The sequence below is a fragment of the Penicillium cataractarum genome (assembly GCF_028827025.1).
Source record: "Penicillium cataractarum strain IBT 29864 chromosome Unknown utg000001l, whole genome shotgun sequence".
NCBI lineage: Eukaryota > Fungi > Ascomycota > Eurotiomycetes > Eurotiales > Aspergillaceae > Penicillium > Penicillium cataractarum.
The window spans coordinates 2,521,264-2,537,292 of record NW_026622737.1 but is presented as its reverse complement, the minus strand read 5'-3'; the positions used below and the strand labels follow the sequence as shown (position 1 = coordinate 2,537,292).

The 16,029-nt window shown below is 49.3% G+C and overlaps 5 protein-coding genes across 5 annotated transcripts; 2 read left to right on the top strand and 3 right to left on the bottom strand.

The window, feature by feature from the left end:
- Window positions 1-1,191: 1,191 nt before the first annotated feature.
- On the bottom strand, window positions 1,192-2,678 carry N7496_000866 (glycoside hydrolase family 7 protein; the record flags this gene model as incomplete). Its single annotated transcript, XM_056693797.1, has 3 exons — window positions 1,192-1,953; window positions 2,018-2,401; window positions 2,466-2,678. 3 exons carry the CDS (start codon window positions 2,676-2,678, stop codon window positions 1,192-1,194), a joined length of 1,359 nt encoding a protein of 452 aa, XP_056560526.1.
- A 2,786-nt stretch (window positions 2,679-5,464) lies between these two features.
- On the top strand, window positions 5,465-6,754 carry N7496_000865 (alpha/beta hydrolase; the record flags this gene model as incomplete). The annotated part of the gene is made up of 2 exons (XM_056693796.1): window positions 5,465-5,871; window positions 5,932-6,754. 2 exons carry the CDS (start codon window positions 5,465-5,467, stop codon window positions 6,752-6,754), a joined length of 1,230 nt encoding a protein of 409 aa, XP_056560525.1.
- A 221-nt stretch (window positions 6,755-6,975) lies between these two features.
- Window positions 6,976-7,272, bottom strand: N7496_000864 (uncharacterized protein; the record flags this gene model as incomplete). The annotated part of the gene is made up of 2 exons (XM_056693795.1): window positions 6,976-7,180; window positions 7,244-7,272. 2 exons carry the CDS (start codon window positions 7,270-7,272, stop codon window positions 6,976-6,978), a joined length of 234 nt encoding a protein of 77 aa, XP_056560524.1.
- A 5,556-nt stretch (window positions 7,273-12,828) lies between these two features.
- Window positions 12,829-13,752, top strand: N7496_000863 (uncharacterized protein; the record flags this gene model as incomplete). Its single annotated transcript, XM_056693794.1, has 1 exon — window positions 12,829-13,752. The coding sequence occupies one exon, from the start codon at window positions 12,829-12,831 to the stop codon at window positions 13,750-13,752; it is 924 nt and encodes a 307-aa protein (XP_056560523.1).
- Window positions 13,753-13,860: 108 nt separating this feature from the next.
- On the bottom strand, window positions 13,861-15,501 carry N7496_000862 (cation:proton antiporter; the record flags this gene model as incomplete). Its single annotated transcript, XM_056693793.1, has 3 exons — window positions 13,861-14,514; window positions 14,570-15,403; window positions 15,469-15,501. The coding sequence occupies 3 exons, from the start codon at window positions 15,499-15,501 to the stop codon at window positions 13,861-13,863; spliced, it is 1,521 nt and encodes a 506-aa protein (XP_056560522.1).
- Window positions 15,502-16,029: the final 528 nt, after the last annotated feature.

Genomic DNA, 16,029 nt, shown 5'->3' with positions numbered 1-16,029 from the left:
GCCATTTATCACCTGTGCATCCTGACGATTGGAGAGACCAATCTCGCTGCTTCGGGATCATCCGAGTCTTGGAGGAAGGCCGCGCCATGTTTGCGAGAAGTCAAGACCCCCCGATGATAGCTGTAGACTACCTCAGCGCTCAGCCTGCCCTGTAGCCTGGATGGACTGCATCGTGGTCGGTGACATCATCTTTCTTAAGTCTTTGTGGTGAATGAACATAAATACCGGTTGAGTGTGTGGTCTCGGAATAATCAATAGGGCATTCTGGTTCGAGCAGCCCAACACGATAGCCCTGCTTGATCTCCTGTATATCAAGGGGGATATACAACATGCGGCAGAATGTCAAGATTAAAGTCTATGGCATCTTAAACTGAGGATCACTCCGTAAATCAGTGGATAAATTTAAATCATTACGAAAGACACAGATGAAGGTATGATATATACGAGAGATGCGTAGAAGAGAGGAAGCGAGAGGGAGAGAATGAGGGTTTAAATAGGTAAGATCGGACATACACATCCAGGGTCCTAAGGCACCAAAGCTTCATGGACAGCAATTAGCACGCGAATTTAGAATTATAGCACGTACGCAGCAGCCAGACCAAGGGTGAGTGAATTCATTGTGTCTGATGACCACAGACCCCAATCCCTCACGGAGAACTAGTATCTAGAAATCTTCAAGAGATTATGAAAGAATCTGTAGAAAGGCCCCAAAGGAAATTTCAAATAAGGTTTTAAAGGCTTGCGCCGTAAACTTCAAATGCTATAATTGTGTAAGGACCCCTTACCTCTCTGATCAGGAATATCAAGGGGTTAGGTACTAGCCAAGGGGCTTTTTATCGGGCATCTAATGATAATAAATTCAGAATACTATATTCCTTTAGTATTCTTGCTTCTCGGAGCGCGTTTCTCAGCGAGGCTACTAATGGACGGGAGTACAGTGATGGAGTGTGAGATCTAGATATGCTGAAATTCAATAATGCATTTGCACAAAGTAAAGTTCACGAATAGAAACAAGAGCATAGCTCTCTCTAAAGAAACGAATGGAAAAGAATATACAAAGACAATCACAAAATCGCTGTTCAACAGCTTTCAACACACTCCTCTTTCAATCCTCCACTTTCCGTTGATCTTGTCGAGTTTACAAAATCCTGAATGTAACACAAGAAATCCTCGATACTACCGGCTCAAAATTTAAGCAGAGTAGGTAGAGCCAATGGGGCCAACCTTAATGTTGGAGAAGACAACATTGGCAGAGGCAGAGGCAGACTCGACATCGGAAGGCTCGCCAGAATCAGTGCTGCAAGTACCACGAGCAACACCAGGGTCGGTGGCGGTGGCATCAGTGGGGTAGTTGCTGTCGAGCCAGAGCATGTTGGCGTAGTGGTCATCCCACAAGCTCATCACCAGAACCATGCCATCAGCCAGAGCATCGCCCATACCAGAGAGACCACCGTGCTGGGAGAAGACATCCTCATCGCCGAAAGCAGTCTTCTGGGCAGTGCAGAAGTCCGAGGTGATAGAGCTACCAGTGACACCGCTGACATCCGAGGCCGAGTTAGCGATAACCTTGCCGTTCTGCACGTAGATACGCTTGATTTCCGAGAGGGTACCGGTGGCGGTGTTGTCGCTGGTGATGAACTGGGTGACGACGGTCATCTTGGAGTTAGTGTCGACGGTCATGCCAGGGCCGAAGAAGGTCTCGTTGCCCATGCGGTAAGGGTTGAAGTCGCAGCCATCGGGATCGCAGGTACCGCCGTAACGGTCGGAGGAGTAGGTACCACCGCAGGCGTCAGTCTCGCACATAGTCTGGCTAGCGGTATCACAGGGGTGGGGGGTCACAGCGGTGGAGATGCTGTTGGCCTCCCAGATATCCATCTCAGCACAGCAAGAGCCGTGGTTACCAATACCAGAGTTCACGTCGTTGTCGGACGGGGTCCATCCTTCGACATTGCCCTAGAATTAATCAATTAGTCTCGGTCCCGGTGAAACGACAGTATAAGTTTGTGCAATTACTAACCTGACCGTTGATGAACTTCAGGTCACGAGGGCACTGGGAGTCACAGTAACCAGTACCGTACTTGGCGCCGGCCTTGTTGGTGTCGTATTTGGCCATACCGCCATCGGCATCCATGGAGACGAAGTATAGAGCTCCGTTCAAGCCGCAGGGCAGGTTGGAGACATCGACGTCAAAGGTGAACTCCTGGTTCAGCAGCTTGAAGATCTGGTAGGTGCTATCGTCCTCCATGAGATACAGGCGGGAACCGACGTTTGAGCCGGTGACAAAGTTCAAAGTCAGGGCATCACCGGAGGTAGTAGCACCGTAGGTGCCCGCATAGTCCGCACCATCGAGGGCGCAGTTAGTAGCGCAGGTGGCATCGTCGGGGCAAAGAGTGGCATCCCACTATTTAGAGCAAATTGCAATGGTTAGATATCAGGATTCTCGAGAAATAGGATGTCAAACATACAGTGTTGCCAGTGTAGCAGTTGGTGGTGCTATCAACGTCGTGAACCCAACGCCAATTGGCGTCAATGACGACAGAGCCCGATTTATCCGTGCAACCGGAAGAGGTGCACTCTTGCCAGGTAAGAGACGGGTGGGTTTCTGCTGTCTGCGTGCCGGCCTGCTGGGCTCTAACACCTGCCATCAAGGCAGAGAAAAGGAGGGCGCGTTGATGCATCTTGGGGAGAATCGAAGGAATGAATAGTTTGTCGGTTGATTTGTCTTTTATTTTTGCTCTTCTTCACACTGGCCTGCAGTTGCTGAACAAAACCAAGACCGAAGACGCGGCGTCAGGGTCCTTATATAGCTCTTCTTGCTTCATCTGGCATCCACTCGCTGTGTCATGCAAAGCTCGAAACAAGTTCTCCCACGGCTCCATGCCCGGCGTAGCGGACCGTGACGCCGTCGCCAAATTGGTATGGGCAATGAGACAGAGAGCAGTATAGACCCTTCATCAAAATCACGGGGGCTGCCAGATTAGGTGACGGCCGGCGTCGTGCATTGATTTGAAAGTGGACCCGACTCCACGATCAACAGGGAAAGATCGTCATGAGAATTCGACAGAATGGATCTCGGCAGGGTCCTGAGTTGGAGTCTTGAGCGGTTAGGTAGCGACTAGTGTTTTCAATATCCATCAGAACGGAGGATTCTCCGATCTAGTTTCGTCGATGGCAACGAAAGCAGCCGAGTCTTGATTCAGAAAGCCATACCAATAGGCTCGAGTACTGATATGCCCAGTGAATTATGAAAGGACGCGCGGATTTCTGTCTGTCTGTTGCAATTAAGGTACCACCAACGAATTCCGTATATGCTTCTCCAGAGTCATGAGACACTGTGGAGGTGGCTGAATCCGCCAAGGTCGCCACTGTGCACCATGGCTGATGCATGGCTTGAGTAGTGAACATATCGCTGCGAACGAAGTAGTGTCTGATCGGAAGAGGCGTTCTGGGACACGGTAGAACTCCCATTTGCGTTCTGCACGCCCGTTTGGGCATGGGGCGTTTCAGATCGGCGACAAGACCCCCTCCCCGGTAATATTCCCCAGGCACAGCGGATAAACAGAACAAAATATCCTTCAATGAGGAGAGAGTGGTTTGGCACCCCGTATTCGTTTCGAGCGATCGTACCTGGTTATCTTATAACTCGAAACAGAATAGTCAAACAGGAGTTCGGTGGAAAGACGTGTACCCCGTACTCCAGCATGACAGTCCTTGAACATCACACACGCCACGATTAATAGGATGGCAGAAAGTCTGGCACCAGTATATGCCAGCCTGGAATATTTGTGTACGGTCAAGCTTATCACCGCGATGGATACCCATATTGAAAGCTTGGGCCGGATAAAATGCGACCGTTGTTCCATGTCGTCCCAGTACTTCCAGAGCCGAGACGAAACTTCTAGTTGACCCACCAAGGACGGTTAGGGCTCCTATTCCGGGGCGGGGAGACACCCTGTCGCTCATTGGGTAGACAGGTGATTCAATCTGAAGCGTTGATATGAAAAGGGAATGAGGAGAGTATGAAGGACGACCCAAGCGGGCTTGGCGGGTGGTGTCGATCTCATTGCGGGGTGGCAGCCACTGGCTTGACGCCTCTCGGTATATGCCCCATGCCTTTAATTGTACTGTAGATTCCACAAATGGTAGTAGTATGGCTTAGGCTCGCTTCCATCTGGCTTGCTCCGTTTCCTCCATGGCTAAGCCGGAAGTGATCTACATGTTAGTACGAGGCCTCGAGAATGACTAGAAAAGTCTAGGGACGTATCATAGCGTAATGAGCCTACAGGATGGAGGATGGATAAACGCAGCCTCGGACAGGGATTTCCCCACATTATCAAAGGTTCTGCAAGCCTTGCGTTTGAGGCGATTGAAGTCATGACGAACGCTAGAGGGCATACCTCACGATGAAACATCGATGGCAGATCTAGATAGCTAAGATAACATTCAACATAAGCCAGCTAATATGTCAAACAATTCATTATTTTCTGCTTATGTTTCTTTGTTCTCATAATATGCAGCGCTTATCCTCGTTGCTGTCTCCTTGTTTCTTCGTATCTATGCTCATCTCATTGACTCTCAAGAGACCATGCTGTGAATGACACGCAAGTCAATGCATTAATCGATAAATTCCACCACAGAAAATAACTCATATTTCCAAAAGCGACACGGTTGTACCATTGCATTAGTCGAGATCCAATGAAGGTAGCATACGTAGTCTTGGATCCTTAGCGGTTCGTCTGTTCACTGAGGCGTAGATAGCAGACTTCCAGAAAAGATCAATATTCTCTGTCCGAAGAGACATAAAACAGATCTAGGCATCTTAGCTGCAGATAAACCGTAAGCGACCAGCCCAAAACTCTCCATGAAAGAGTGGGCTTTGGTGGCTTCGCGAGACTTTTTCTAAATCCAACGTCGATCTTTGCCTTCTGGGAATCAAAAATTCTGGTTATTTATTCAACTATCTCATCCGGCAGAGATTATTAGGCTGAATATACAATCGTCAGGTGTTTGAGTGCGGAGTAAACCTCCGTCTTGGTTGATTAGGCATCGGTCGTCGGCGATAAACATTCCTCAAGGAGAACTTCCAGTTCTTGACAAAGACTTTGATGATTCCCATTCCCCACCAAAAGAGCCCAGAATCATAGATCTCTTCCTTCTTTGCAATTTCTTTCGATGTTCTCATCCTTCACTCTCAAAGACATGTCAGATGTATAGAATCACACAGCGTGAACCAGCCCGATGACGTCTGGTCGTGGCTTATCGCACTCGGGCTTATCGGCCACATGGGGCCTCGGTCCCCTCTTGCCGGAGGCTCCCAACGAGTCCTTTTCTCTCCTTCTCACCATCTCCCAACAGACTCGCGCGCGCAATCCCATCTAGATCCTGCATTCTAGACGCTCATCCGATTGTTTCATCCGTCGAAACTGCTACATCCCCTTCGATCCAGGGGTATCCGGGAGCAACCATGGCGCTGTACAACCAAACCGTGGATTTCCTCTCCGAATCCTGGGCCAACCAGCGAACACAACTTCCCCTGTTGGCCGTAACGGGCGCATCTTTCACGCTCGGTCTCCTGCTTCGATCAATTTTCAGAGGCGATGTGCATAAACAGACTATCCTCATCTCGCCCCGCTCAACGACTGGTTCTACCCTGTCGGAGGAAGAGAATCGCAAACTGCCAGTCCCAGATGACGTGCTTCCCGGCGCGCGCGATGTCGCGAGCCCGTATGGGTCGATCCGAGTGTATGAATGGGGTCGAGAGGATGGACCGAAGGTTTTGCTCGTGCATGGCATCACAACGCCATGCATCGCGCTCGGCGGGGTGGCCCATGCGCTCGTCGATCGGGGTTGCCGTGTAATGCTGTTTGACTTGTGAGTGCTGCTTCAAAATCTATGCCAATGAGGGCGCATTGACTGATAGAGATTGTTTAGATTTGGGAGAGGATACTCCGACTGTCCGTCGGATCTTCCCCAGGATGAGCGGCTTTTCGCTACCCAGATTATGCTCGCGTTGACTTCATCACCTATCTCCTGGACGGGAGCTGGATCGGGCAAATTCTGCCTGGTTGGGTACTCCCTGGGTGGTGGAATTGCTGCAGCATTCGCATCTTTCTTCCCCAAACTCTTGTCTTCGCTCGTCCTTCTTGCACCCTCTGGTCTTGTCCGCGATTCTCAGATTAGCTTCCAAAGTCGCCTTCTGTATGAGCGTGGCCTCATGCCAGAGTCTCTCTTGTCATATCTCGTTGGTCGCCGTCTGAGAGCTGGCCCTCTGGTCTCACCTAAGAAGAATAAGAATGAGAAGCTCAACGCCGCGGATGCTCTTACCGAGGAGTTGCCGTCGCAAAGCGCGGCGGAGATTCAAGTCCTGTCTCGCGAGTATCCTCATATCGACGTTCCCTCAGCTGTGGCGTGGCAAGTAAACAGCCATTCTGGCTTCGTTCATGCGTTCATGTCTAGTATGCGTCACGGTCCTATCTTGGGTCAACGGCAATGGGGTACCTGGGCACGCCTGGGCGAGTATCTGAGTGCACAGAACAGCACTGTATCGGATGAGAAGACCGAGAAGGGATTGCCAAGTGACAAGGTTCACATCCTCTGCGGTAACACCGATGCCATCATCATCAAGGATGAGCTTGTGAGCGATGCTACCGCTGTCCTTGGTGGAAACGCAGTCTTCAAGTTCTACGAGGCTGGTCACGAGTTCCCCAGCACTAGATACGACGAGGTTGCAACTTACATTGCGAAGTTGCTTTAATCGGAATAACCGTGGGATTGGAAGGTCTGGCTTTTAGTTATTGAGCGTGTTTTGTGTTTGATATACACATCCTTTTTCCCGCAGAGTAACTTCATTCGGTACAAATAGAAATACATAGACAAGGACAAACATTCTATGATACATTTTTAGGTCTTGCATAATTTACAAATCTCGCAATCCTGACCTAAACTTTTTGACTCTTTGCTGACGAAGGCTGGTCATTATTTGGACTTCAGGATATCATCCACCGCATTGACCTGGTTTGAGAGGCCGTTCATGTGCGTGGATCGCTCTCCCATTCGTGCTCCAGCGTAGTAGGGACCGTCAGAGGCTGGTGCCCGGGCAAAGCGGTTGACGCTATTTTGGCTGGACCGTGGAACTTGGCTGACATTGTTCTGGCTGAGAGAACCGGCAGCATTGCGGGAGCTGGTGAATGAAATATATTAGTACTTGACCAAAGAATGGGGGTCTATACATCGAATAGCTTACCTAGAGGAGGAAGGCTCAGGGATAGACATGGTTGAAGAGTGTTGAGGATTGCCGGAAGAGTTGTTGACTGGAGATTCCTGTTCTCGTCGATGTGCTGAATCCGCTCCAAAGATGGAGAATAGAAGAGGGCAGATGAAAGTAGCCACAATGATAGATGGAAGCCGGTGATAGATTGAAGCTTGAAGCAAACCCGTTTGCCTCTTTTGATATTGTAGATGATGATAGAATGGAATGTGGTTTGAATCGAATGATAGTCCTGAAACAGCAGGGATGACAGCTCTATATATGCAAGAGAAAATGAGCTACTCGGGCTATGCTAAAGCATAGACATGCCCTTGACAGGCACGCGAGCCTTCGACAGGAGCTTACACTTCCCGGCCCACATGGGCAGATTAGGAGCTAAGCAAAGAAGGGGAATGGAGGGTAAAAGATCATCAGTTCGCATGAAGTGCCCATGACGGTACATCTCCACCAAAAAGAGCCTGTGGTACCCCCCCCATTCCACCAACTTGGACGCGCCAGGCGACGAGCAGTGTCCGCATGAACCATATCTGGGTGGGCCTGGAATTCGAATCGAGAAGGCGCTAACCAGAGTTAGGTGTAGTGGGAAGAGCATAATCCCAAACAGGCGACCAGCTCGACGGGATTGGTCCCAAGGGGGGTTGGTGGATGTACATTGAATTGGGGGCCGCGGAGGGAGGCAGGGAATCGAATCGGATGCAGATGTGCCCGTTGGGCCCATGAGTGGTGGAGATGTGGAGGTTCCACTTTCACGATGCACTGACGAAAAGAAATGATACTAACTATACTAGGAGTACTGGTTTCCAGGGGAGTTGCCATGCCTCCATGCCAGGGACCAGTTTAGCACATGGCCAACCACATGTTTCTTACTATAGGCAGAAAAAAACCAGATCTGCAATCTGCGTTTCGTGGAATGAGCCAAGGGATGGAGTTCAGTAGTTTACGTGCAGGTATAATACGCATGTTCAACGTTGGATCTTGAGAGATCGATCAAGGGTCATGGAAGGGGAAGAGCGTCATGGCGCATGGCCTAGAACGTATAGCGCTTAGACCGGCTGTGTTAAGGCAGGACTAGGGGTCAATAAGGAGGATCTGAATGGATCAATCAGAGTGGCCGATTCTTCGGGCGGTAAATGCGCACATTGCGCGGAATTCTCGCGTGGTTGCTCGAGAGAAGCTTCAAGGGTGAAACAATGTCGTGGGCCCAACGTGGTCCATCACATGGAAGATCACGCATTGGTCCAGGGGAAGCCCTCCACTTTGCGAACCTCCTCGCTTCTGACCTTCTGCCCCCACGCCAGACTCTGAACATCACCAAGAGAATAAAAAAGGTTTCACTGGCGAGGCGGCATTTCCCCGGCCACGCGCGGAAGTATATTTCTCTCCGTTTTTCTTTTTCCCACTCTACCGGTGCTTCTTTGCTGATCTCTCTCTCTCCGAAGACGTGGCCTAGGTCAACCTTGACCCTTGTCTGGCTCATTATGCGGCGTCCGGCAGTTGAACTCATTCCAACTAGAGTACGCCTCGCTGCTAAGCCTTACGATCCAGCCATTCTCCATAGTGGCATGGCCATAATACCGCTCCTGGAATGTTGATAACCCCGGACCTAATCCGGAGAGAGATCCTCGGAGATGCAGAAACTCTTTTGAGCCACTCTGAAACAAGGCGTTTCGCGTGTCCTACTGTAAGAAAGGGATGGCACGTGGGCTGCCTTGTCTAGCATTCGCTGAATCGCTGCAGATACTGGCGTTGTATGACCAGTCCAGCGCCAATGTCGAACTGACCGAATCTGGCAGGCATCAGCCAGATGCATCTCGCCCTTTACGCCACGAAAGTGGCGCCTGGTGCTCCTCGTACTGGTGTTCCGGGAGGTACAAACAGTCACTGGATAGAAAGTACTTGTTTACGAGACAAAAGAAAATAAAAGGAAAACGTGGAGTGTCTCCCAAAAGGACAACCCCCGCTCGACTCGAAGTGGCTTGCGGTCCGCTCTATCCGTGAAAGGCGGCGGGAGTTTCCCTCCTCTCGGAGTCTCCGAGCCTCGTGCGCTGCCGAGTTATGCTGTGTAATATGCTGTTCATCAACTGACTGATCTCAACCATTCTGTGAATTGTGAATGGTTGGCCTAGAATAGCCCTAGACGTGCCCTCTTCTCCGCCTTGCACGCTTCACAGCCACGATGCCCATATGGAGCCGTTTCAGATAATAAGGTTTTATTTTCCCACGCGTGTTTGTTCCCTGAGCGGATCATTCCAGCCTCGAGAGAGAGCAATGTTTAACGACGTTGCGGGTCCACTGGATGCAAGGCACGCCTGGTCTGAGCGCCGGAATCCCAGCAACCTTATCTCCTTTCGGTGCTAATTGTCGATCTCCATCCTCGAGATTCCCACTCGCAGGTTGATCACATGATGAATGATGAGCCTTCCGGCGTTAGTGAGCCGCTCGTCCGTCCGCTGCAGCCGATCGGTCAAGCTGTTCGGTTGTATCTTGCTTATTTCGATCATATGTTGGTTGGGATTATTCTGTACGACTCGAGACAAGTCCCGCGCTCACCGATTAGTCTAGGCGCCGCCCCAACTGGTTAACATATGCCCTATTTTTGGCCTTTCAAGAACATTAAAGGGAGGCTCCCTAAAAAAGAAACCTGGCAGAGTTCAGAGTTGACCAACCATTGCCCCCTTAATTTTCTTCGATATTCTACCTATCACACGCATGAGTCCAGTGCTTGGAAGCAATTAATGATTCTGCCAAGGGGCAGTTCACTTTAGTTCTCCCATACACTCCCCAAAAACAGCAGGGATCTACCGGCTGATCATCCCTTGAGGGGTCAACGTTTGCTCAACTTACGAATCACGCAGAACGCCTCAGTCTGAAACGCGAGATCATGCTTGAACTGTGCCTCTGTGCCCAGCGGGTGTAGGCCGACTGGGATGCTGAAAGCACCAAAGGCGTTTCCGTTGCCATCGCAACTATTCTGAAACAAGCCATACCACGAGGGACTATGTCACTATACGAAGTTATTCATCCTTGGCGGTTCGGGACTCGACCCTGTTGTGAAAAACTGGGGGTGAGTGCCGTGATTCCACAAAACGCCTTTCGTACTTATTGAGCAAAACAATGCGATCTAAGCGTTCCCAGACCCTGAAACCATTGCTTATGCGGTTTCTTGCCCCGGATCACCCCCGGAGTAAGTAAAGTCTTCAACCCAGCCCCGAACCCCCGGGACCGAGTCCGTAAAGGTTATCCTTGAATAGCCGATCCAGTGTAACAACTCCTTACCTTCATTTGTGATAAAAGTATGAAGATACTCTTGCAGAGCATACGAGGTATCACCTTCCAAACAGGGCACACCGAGGATCGTAATATCCCAACAGTTCCGCCTCGTCCAGCTGGTCAGGTCATTTCCGTTACAATATCCATCAGAAGCATCACCTCCATTAGCTAATAGATATCTGGCCCACCACGAATCAACAAAGTACTACAGTGCCCGAGCTGGGCGCCGTAGACGGTTGATCTTCGGCTGGTCTCTTTCTCAGAGCCAACCAATGCGCATCTTCGAGTTGGTCGTCGTTCGCCTCATTGCTTTTTTCATCACTTTTTCTCGAAGGCAGTCTTGTGATTTGCAGGACTACAAACAAATAGTCTAGCGCCAAACCAAACTGCCGGGACGGGGATGGCGGACACGCTCTCCGGACAAGTCGACAACTCGAAACATTAGCTCAAAACTTATTCGTGGTTTTGGGGGGTGCGGAGGAGTGACATATCATCTTTTTGGTTCGTTTTTGGCAGTTGTTCTGTTTAATTATGACGTTGTCCTCCTGCCTATTGTGGGCCTCGTGATGGGATAGCCCATGAGGCGGGGGTCCTTCCATCGACACTGTCAGGTGTTAACAATTTTCTGCGGCAACTTGAGTCATGAGTTGGTGGAAAAAGCAAATCTTCTTCGAAATCAGATTTGATGATCGAATTAGGGGAAAAAAACGAAATGGGGCTTGGCGCGAGAATCAACGGCGGATATTTCTATCCGCGGAGTTCCAAGAAAATACCGTCTCGATAGTTGGGTTAGTGGACGTTGCGGTGGAGAAAAAAGAAGTTCTAGAAACAAGTATCCACTGTCTTGTATCCACCGTCTTGTATGCCCAACTTCGATGTGGCAATCAAGACAGGAATTAACGCGGCGTTTTCGCTAAGGGGTAATTCGGTGCAGAGATTTCAAGAGATATGTTTGCTTCGTTGATTATTCTTCTATTGGCTTCTGATCTAGGCGCTGTAAGCGCAGACTTCATATAGGGTGAACGGGACTTAAGGCATCTTTGATTGATTGGGTTTGAATGTCTAACTACTCGGGAAATTTTCAAAACATCAAGTGACCTGATTGACTATGATGACCTCCCTTGTAAAAGCCTTCTTGTCTTGGGATCATTTTGTGGGGGCGTTTCCCACCTTGTCTAGATGCAGGTTCATGATCACTCGGGCGGGTACAACGAGTTTCTTTATCTTCTGACATGCTCGGATATGGGTGAAAAGATGGGATAGTGTAAAAAGACTAATCATATACTCAAAATCGTTTCGATTTGTCAATGAAGAAAAAAAAACCACCAAAGATTAGAGAAAGCCACTAGAGACAGCGATGTTGTATCCCGGCCGTAGTGACCGGGTTCCATTTTGCCATCAGAAGCATAGCAATTAAAATTCGAGTAGAGACTATACAAAGGTAAAGACTTTGACTCTCCAGAGGCCCACCTGAAGTAGCTCATAGGTAAGTGCGATATGTCGCGCCGTAGATTTTATAACATGGCAAGCTTCGGGGACGCTGAAGAACCGAATGGCCTATACCGATCACTTTTTTGCTTCAAATTTGAAGCAAAGCATAGTTTTGACATATACCTAGGCGTAAATATCATTTTCAGAGGACTTGACGCTCGGAGAGATGAGCCTAGGTCTGAGGAGGTGACGCCTAGTGCCTACTATTGGCTCCACTGCACAAGATATATATCGAGAAAGTTACGGGGAAACCTGTATACTTTAAACTGCTGAACTTTTTAAGAAAGGTGGATATTACTTCACAAGCAGTCTTGTGCTCTCTTATAGCAAAGTAAGATTGATCCGTGGTATATTTCTACTACGCGGTATAAGTGATTGCCGAATCAGTGGAAACGGGACGAGTCCTGGGACCATCGACGAAAATAGCTCTCGTCCCCGGAAATAGTCACTCAAAATAACAACAAATTTAATCTCACCGTTGATCTCACGTAATTATCTGCAGCTAGACTCATTAAAGCCTCACAATAGAAGGTAAATTTTGATCACGTAGGTCGCATTGAGAAGGGGGTGCTCTTGGCACCCAATCACTAGCATGACGTAGCCGCTAGTTGATACACAAAACCTGTATGATGCATCATGGAATGCTGTCATTCAATTTCTTTTCACTCTGGTATGTACCGAAGGGGTGTTCTAGCCCCAATTTTTCAAATCTTGTTAAATTAGACATAGGCCACATTTCCTGTCCCATGTGCGCCGAAGGCAACCATTACCCGGAATAGGCCCAGCTACTCGTTAAAGCGATGGGTCTAATCTACATTTATCACAAATCGATTGCGATTTTCCTTCGAGGCCTTGTTCGCTATAGACTAGATCTTCATCCGAAACCAGATGAGATAATATCTATCCCATCGCGGGATACTGGTCGGACCATCAAAGCCCATGTCTACAAACCAGTCGGGGAGAAACGGAAGCATCCCAGTCCCGTACTGATCAACTTTTGTGGAAGCGGCTTCGTCCTACGCACCTTTGGCTCCGATGATGAATATTGTCGATTTATCGCTGACAACACGGACTATACTGTGATCGATGTACAATATCGACTTGCGCCCGAAGACCCATTTCCTGCGGCTTTCAATGATGCCGAAGACGTTGTGACATGGGTGCGATCCTTGCCAGAACAGTTCGATATCTCCCGTGTCTCACTGTCAGGTTTCAGTGCAGGAGGGAATATAGCTCTGGCAGTGTCTTGTTCATCCTCGCTCTTCCAATCAGAAAACAGTCTAAATGTATTCCGCACAGTCATGGCGTTTTATGCCCCGGTTGACATGGATCTTCCAACACCACAAAAGCCAATGGCAGATCAATCAAATTTTATCATGCGAAGAATTTTCCCAACCTTCTCCCACTTGTGTCATAAATGTCTGAATTTTGCCGGTGCGGATCCAAGGGACCATCGATTGTCACCGTTGTTCGCCGATCCAAGCAAATTTCCCCCGAATGTGTTGATTGTCACTGCTGCTCAGTGCTCTTTTGCAATTGAGGCGGAGAAAATGGCGGGAAATATTCGTAATGTTGATGGCAAATACGTTGTCTGCGAGAGAATGGACAGTTGTGCCCATGGCTGGGATAAGGAAGCTATTCGAGGCACACCACAGTGCGACGCGAAAGACAAGGCATACGAAATGGCTGCAGATATGCTGCGAAAAAGAGGAAAGCGGAGCTGAAAAGCCTCCGATGACAGTGTTGTGAAATTTGATACCCATACATGTTGAGAAATGGCCTAAGTTTCCTGCTCTTTGGCGACCTTGTATTTTAGGGCGATGGGAGTATATCTATGACACGCCCCATAAACCCAGGGGATCTGGACTGCCAGACTGGCTTCTCTGGGCCTGTAAACTTTTCACGCGCTTCACGAGAGTTCCAACACAGATAGGACCAATGATAGTGCACAGTGTAATCGCCCATACAACTACCAAGTAGATTTCCGAATTACCGTTGTTGGTGTCTTTATCGGGTTGAGCGAACAATCCACCTGTTTCGGCCACAGAAGCAATCAGATATCCTATCTCGCCTCTTGCGATCATCGCCAGTCCGACGATGGAGGCTGGATACAAAGAGCGGGTCTGTTTTCCTGGTGCATTGTTCTCGGATAGGGTTGAAGGGCGGACTTCGGCCCCTGAGGGTTGCTGAGATGTCTGCGTGCTTGTAGAGCCGCGGGATGGGTCGGTAGTTTTCTTTCCTTTCTTGCTTCGACCAGGAACTTGTCTCTCGTGTTCTTGTCTGCGATGTGACGCGCACCAGGTAATCGGAATTTTTACTGCCCGTTTCAGTTTCATCATGCCTGATACTGGGCTGATGGTGATTGGTAAAAGCCAGATACCGGTGACGATTTTCGCAAGTGCCATAAGTATGGTGTACACAATACCTCGCCAGACCACCTGGCCCTGAAACATCTGCGTTATCGGAATAGCAAAGCCAATTGAGGCCTGCTCAGTCAGCACGGTGTCTATTAAGGGTGGAGAGGAAGGCCAAGTCACTCACGAAGAAGAAAGGGCATAGGATAAAATGAAGTGGTTGCTTGCAATACATATCAAAAGTCTGTTGGCCCGAAGCCATTGGAGGTTTCTTCTCATTGACAAGGTTTGCAGATGAATCTGAATTCGATGCACTGCTCTCTTGAGTATTCGACACAGCTCGATCATTCCTGTCTGGGGTTCGGGGATTCATCTCAATAGAAGATTGCGAGCTCTCATTGAAAGAAACGATGAGATCACCAAACCAGGAGATACAAGCACCAGCAAGATATGCTGCAAAGAGACCCGAAGTACCCGCATATGAAGCTCCAGTCACGAAGCCAATCAAAATAGCCATATATAGAACGAATGCTACCTGAGGTTCTTTGCCTTTGCGTAAAAGGCTCATGTTTGCTGCTCTTAACCTTCGCACAGCTGGTTTAAGAGCGAAGCCACAGAGAAGGACAATTCCAACGGCAAAGCCAATAGCCACACAAATTGGACGGACGACTGTCACTGTGCTGAATGACTCAGTAGTGGAACTGCCCAGGTTCGATATGATCTGAACCATGACAAGGCCTGCCACATCATCCATCATTGCAGCACCGCTGAGTACAGTTCCTAGTCTCGATTTGTCCAGACCGGTTGTGGAAAGAATTGTAAAGGTAGTCCCAATGCTTGTTGAACACAGCGCTGCTCCAGCGCCAAATGCTTGAAGGGGTGTTGCGTCCACAAGCCGCATCAGTACAAACGACAGGCCCATTGGAGTTGCCACGCCCGTGAAAGCGGCAATTGCTGATAGGTGAAGATTGGCCTTTAGTTGCTTAAATGATGTTGAAAGACCGCCTGCCTCAAATGTTAGCTAAAAGTCTATAGCCAAAGCATCGGTGTGCAAAAAGAAAATCCAAAACAGAAACAAAAACATACAACAGCCAGGATTCGCATGTGGTCACCCACCATACTACTAACTGGCCGGCGTGTGGCCTATGTGCGGCAGATAGTCGGGTGGCTGCCGCCCGGGTGAGTTTAGGGTGAGCGCCGCTTTACGGTCGCGCGACCAGGGTGAGAGAGGGTGAGTGCGCAATAGACAGGGTGAGAAGCTGGGTGAGAGCGGGTGATTCTCACCCTCCGTCGCGCGACCATCGCACTGACCCTCTCAGCTGAACTCAAGTAATAATATCATTGGTTCACATCGGTCTCACTGAAACCGTAGTCTCTTGGCACTTGCAATGCAATCAAATACCAACCCAGGATTCGCCGAATCAACTGCAAGGCTGACATGCAAGGTCGCCTTGGGCCGGAGTTGCGTGCTTAGTGCCCAGAAGATAGCATAACTAAATCCGCGAGGTGACCAGACCACATCACGTGGCACCAACCACATCGCATACCTGCGTCCAGTCCCTGAGGACCTCGGTCTATCGGTTTGTCCGATCCCCGAACTCGGCCCCGAAAATATCACCGCTGCAATACTTTTTATTTAAAGAGCTT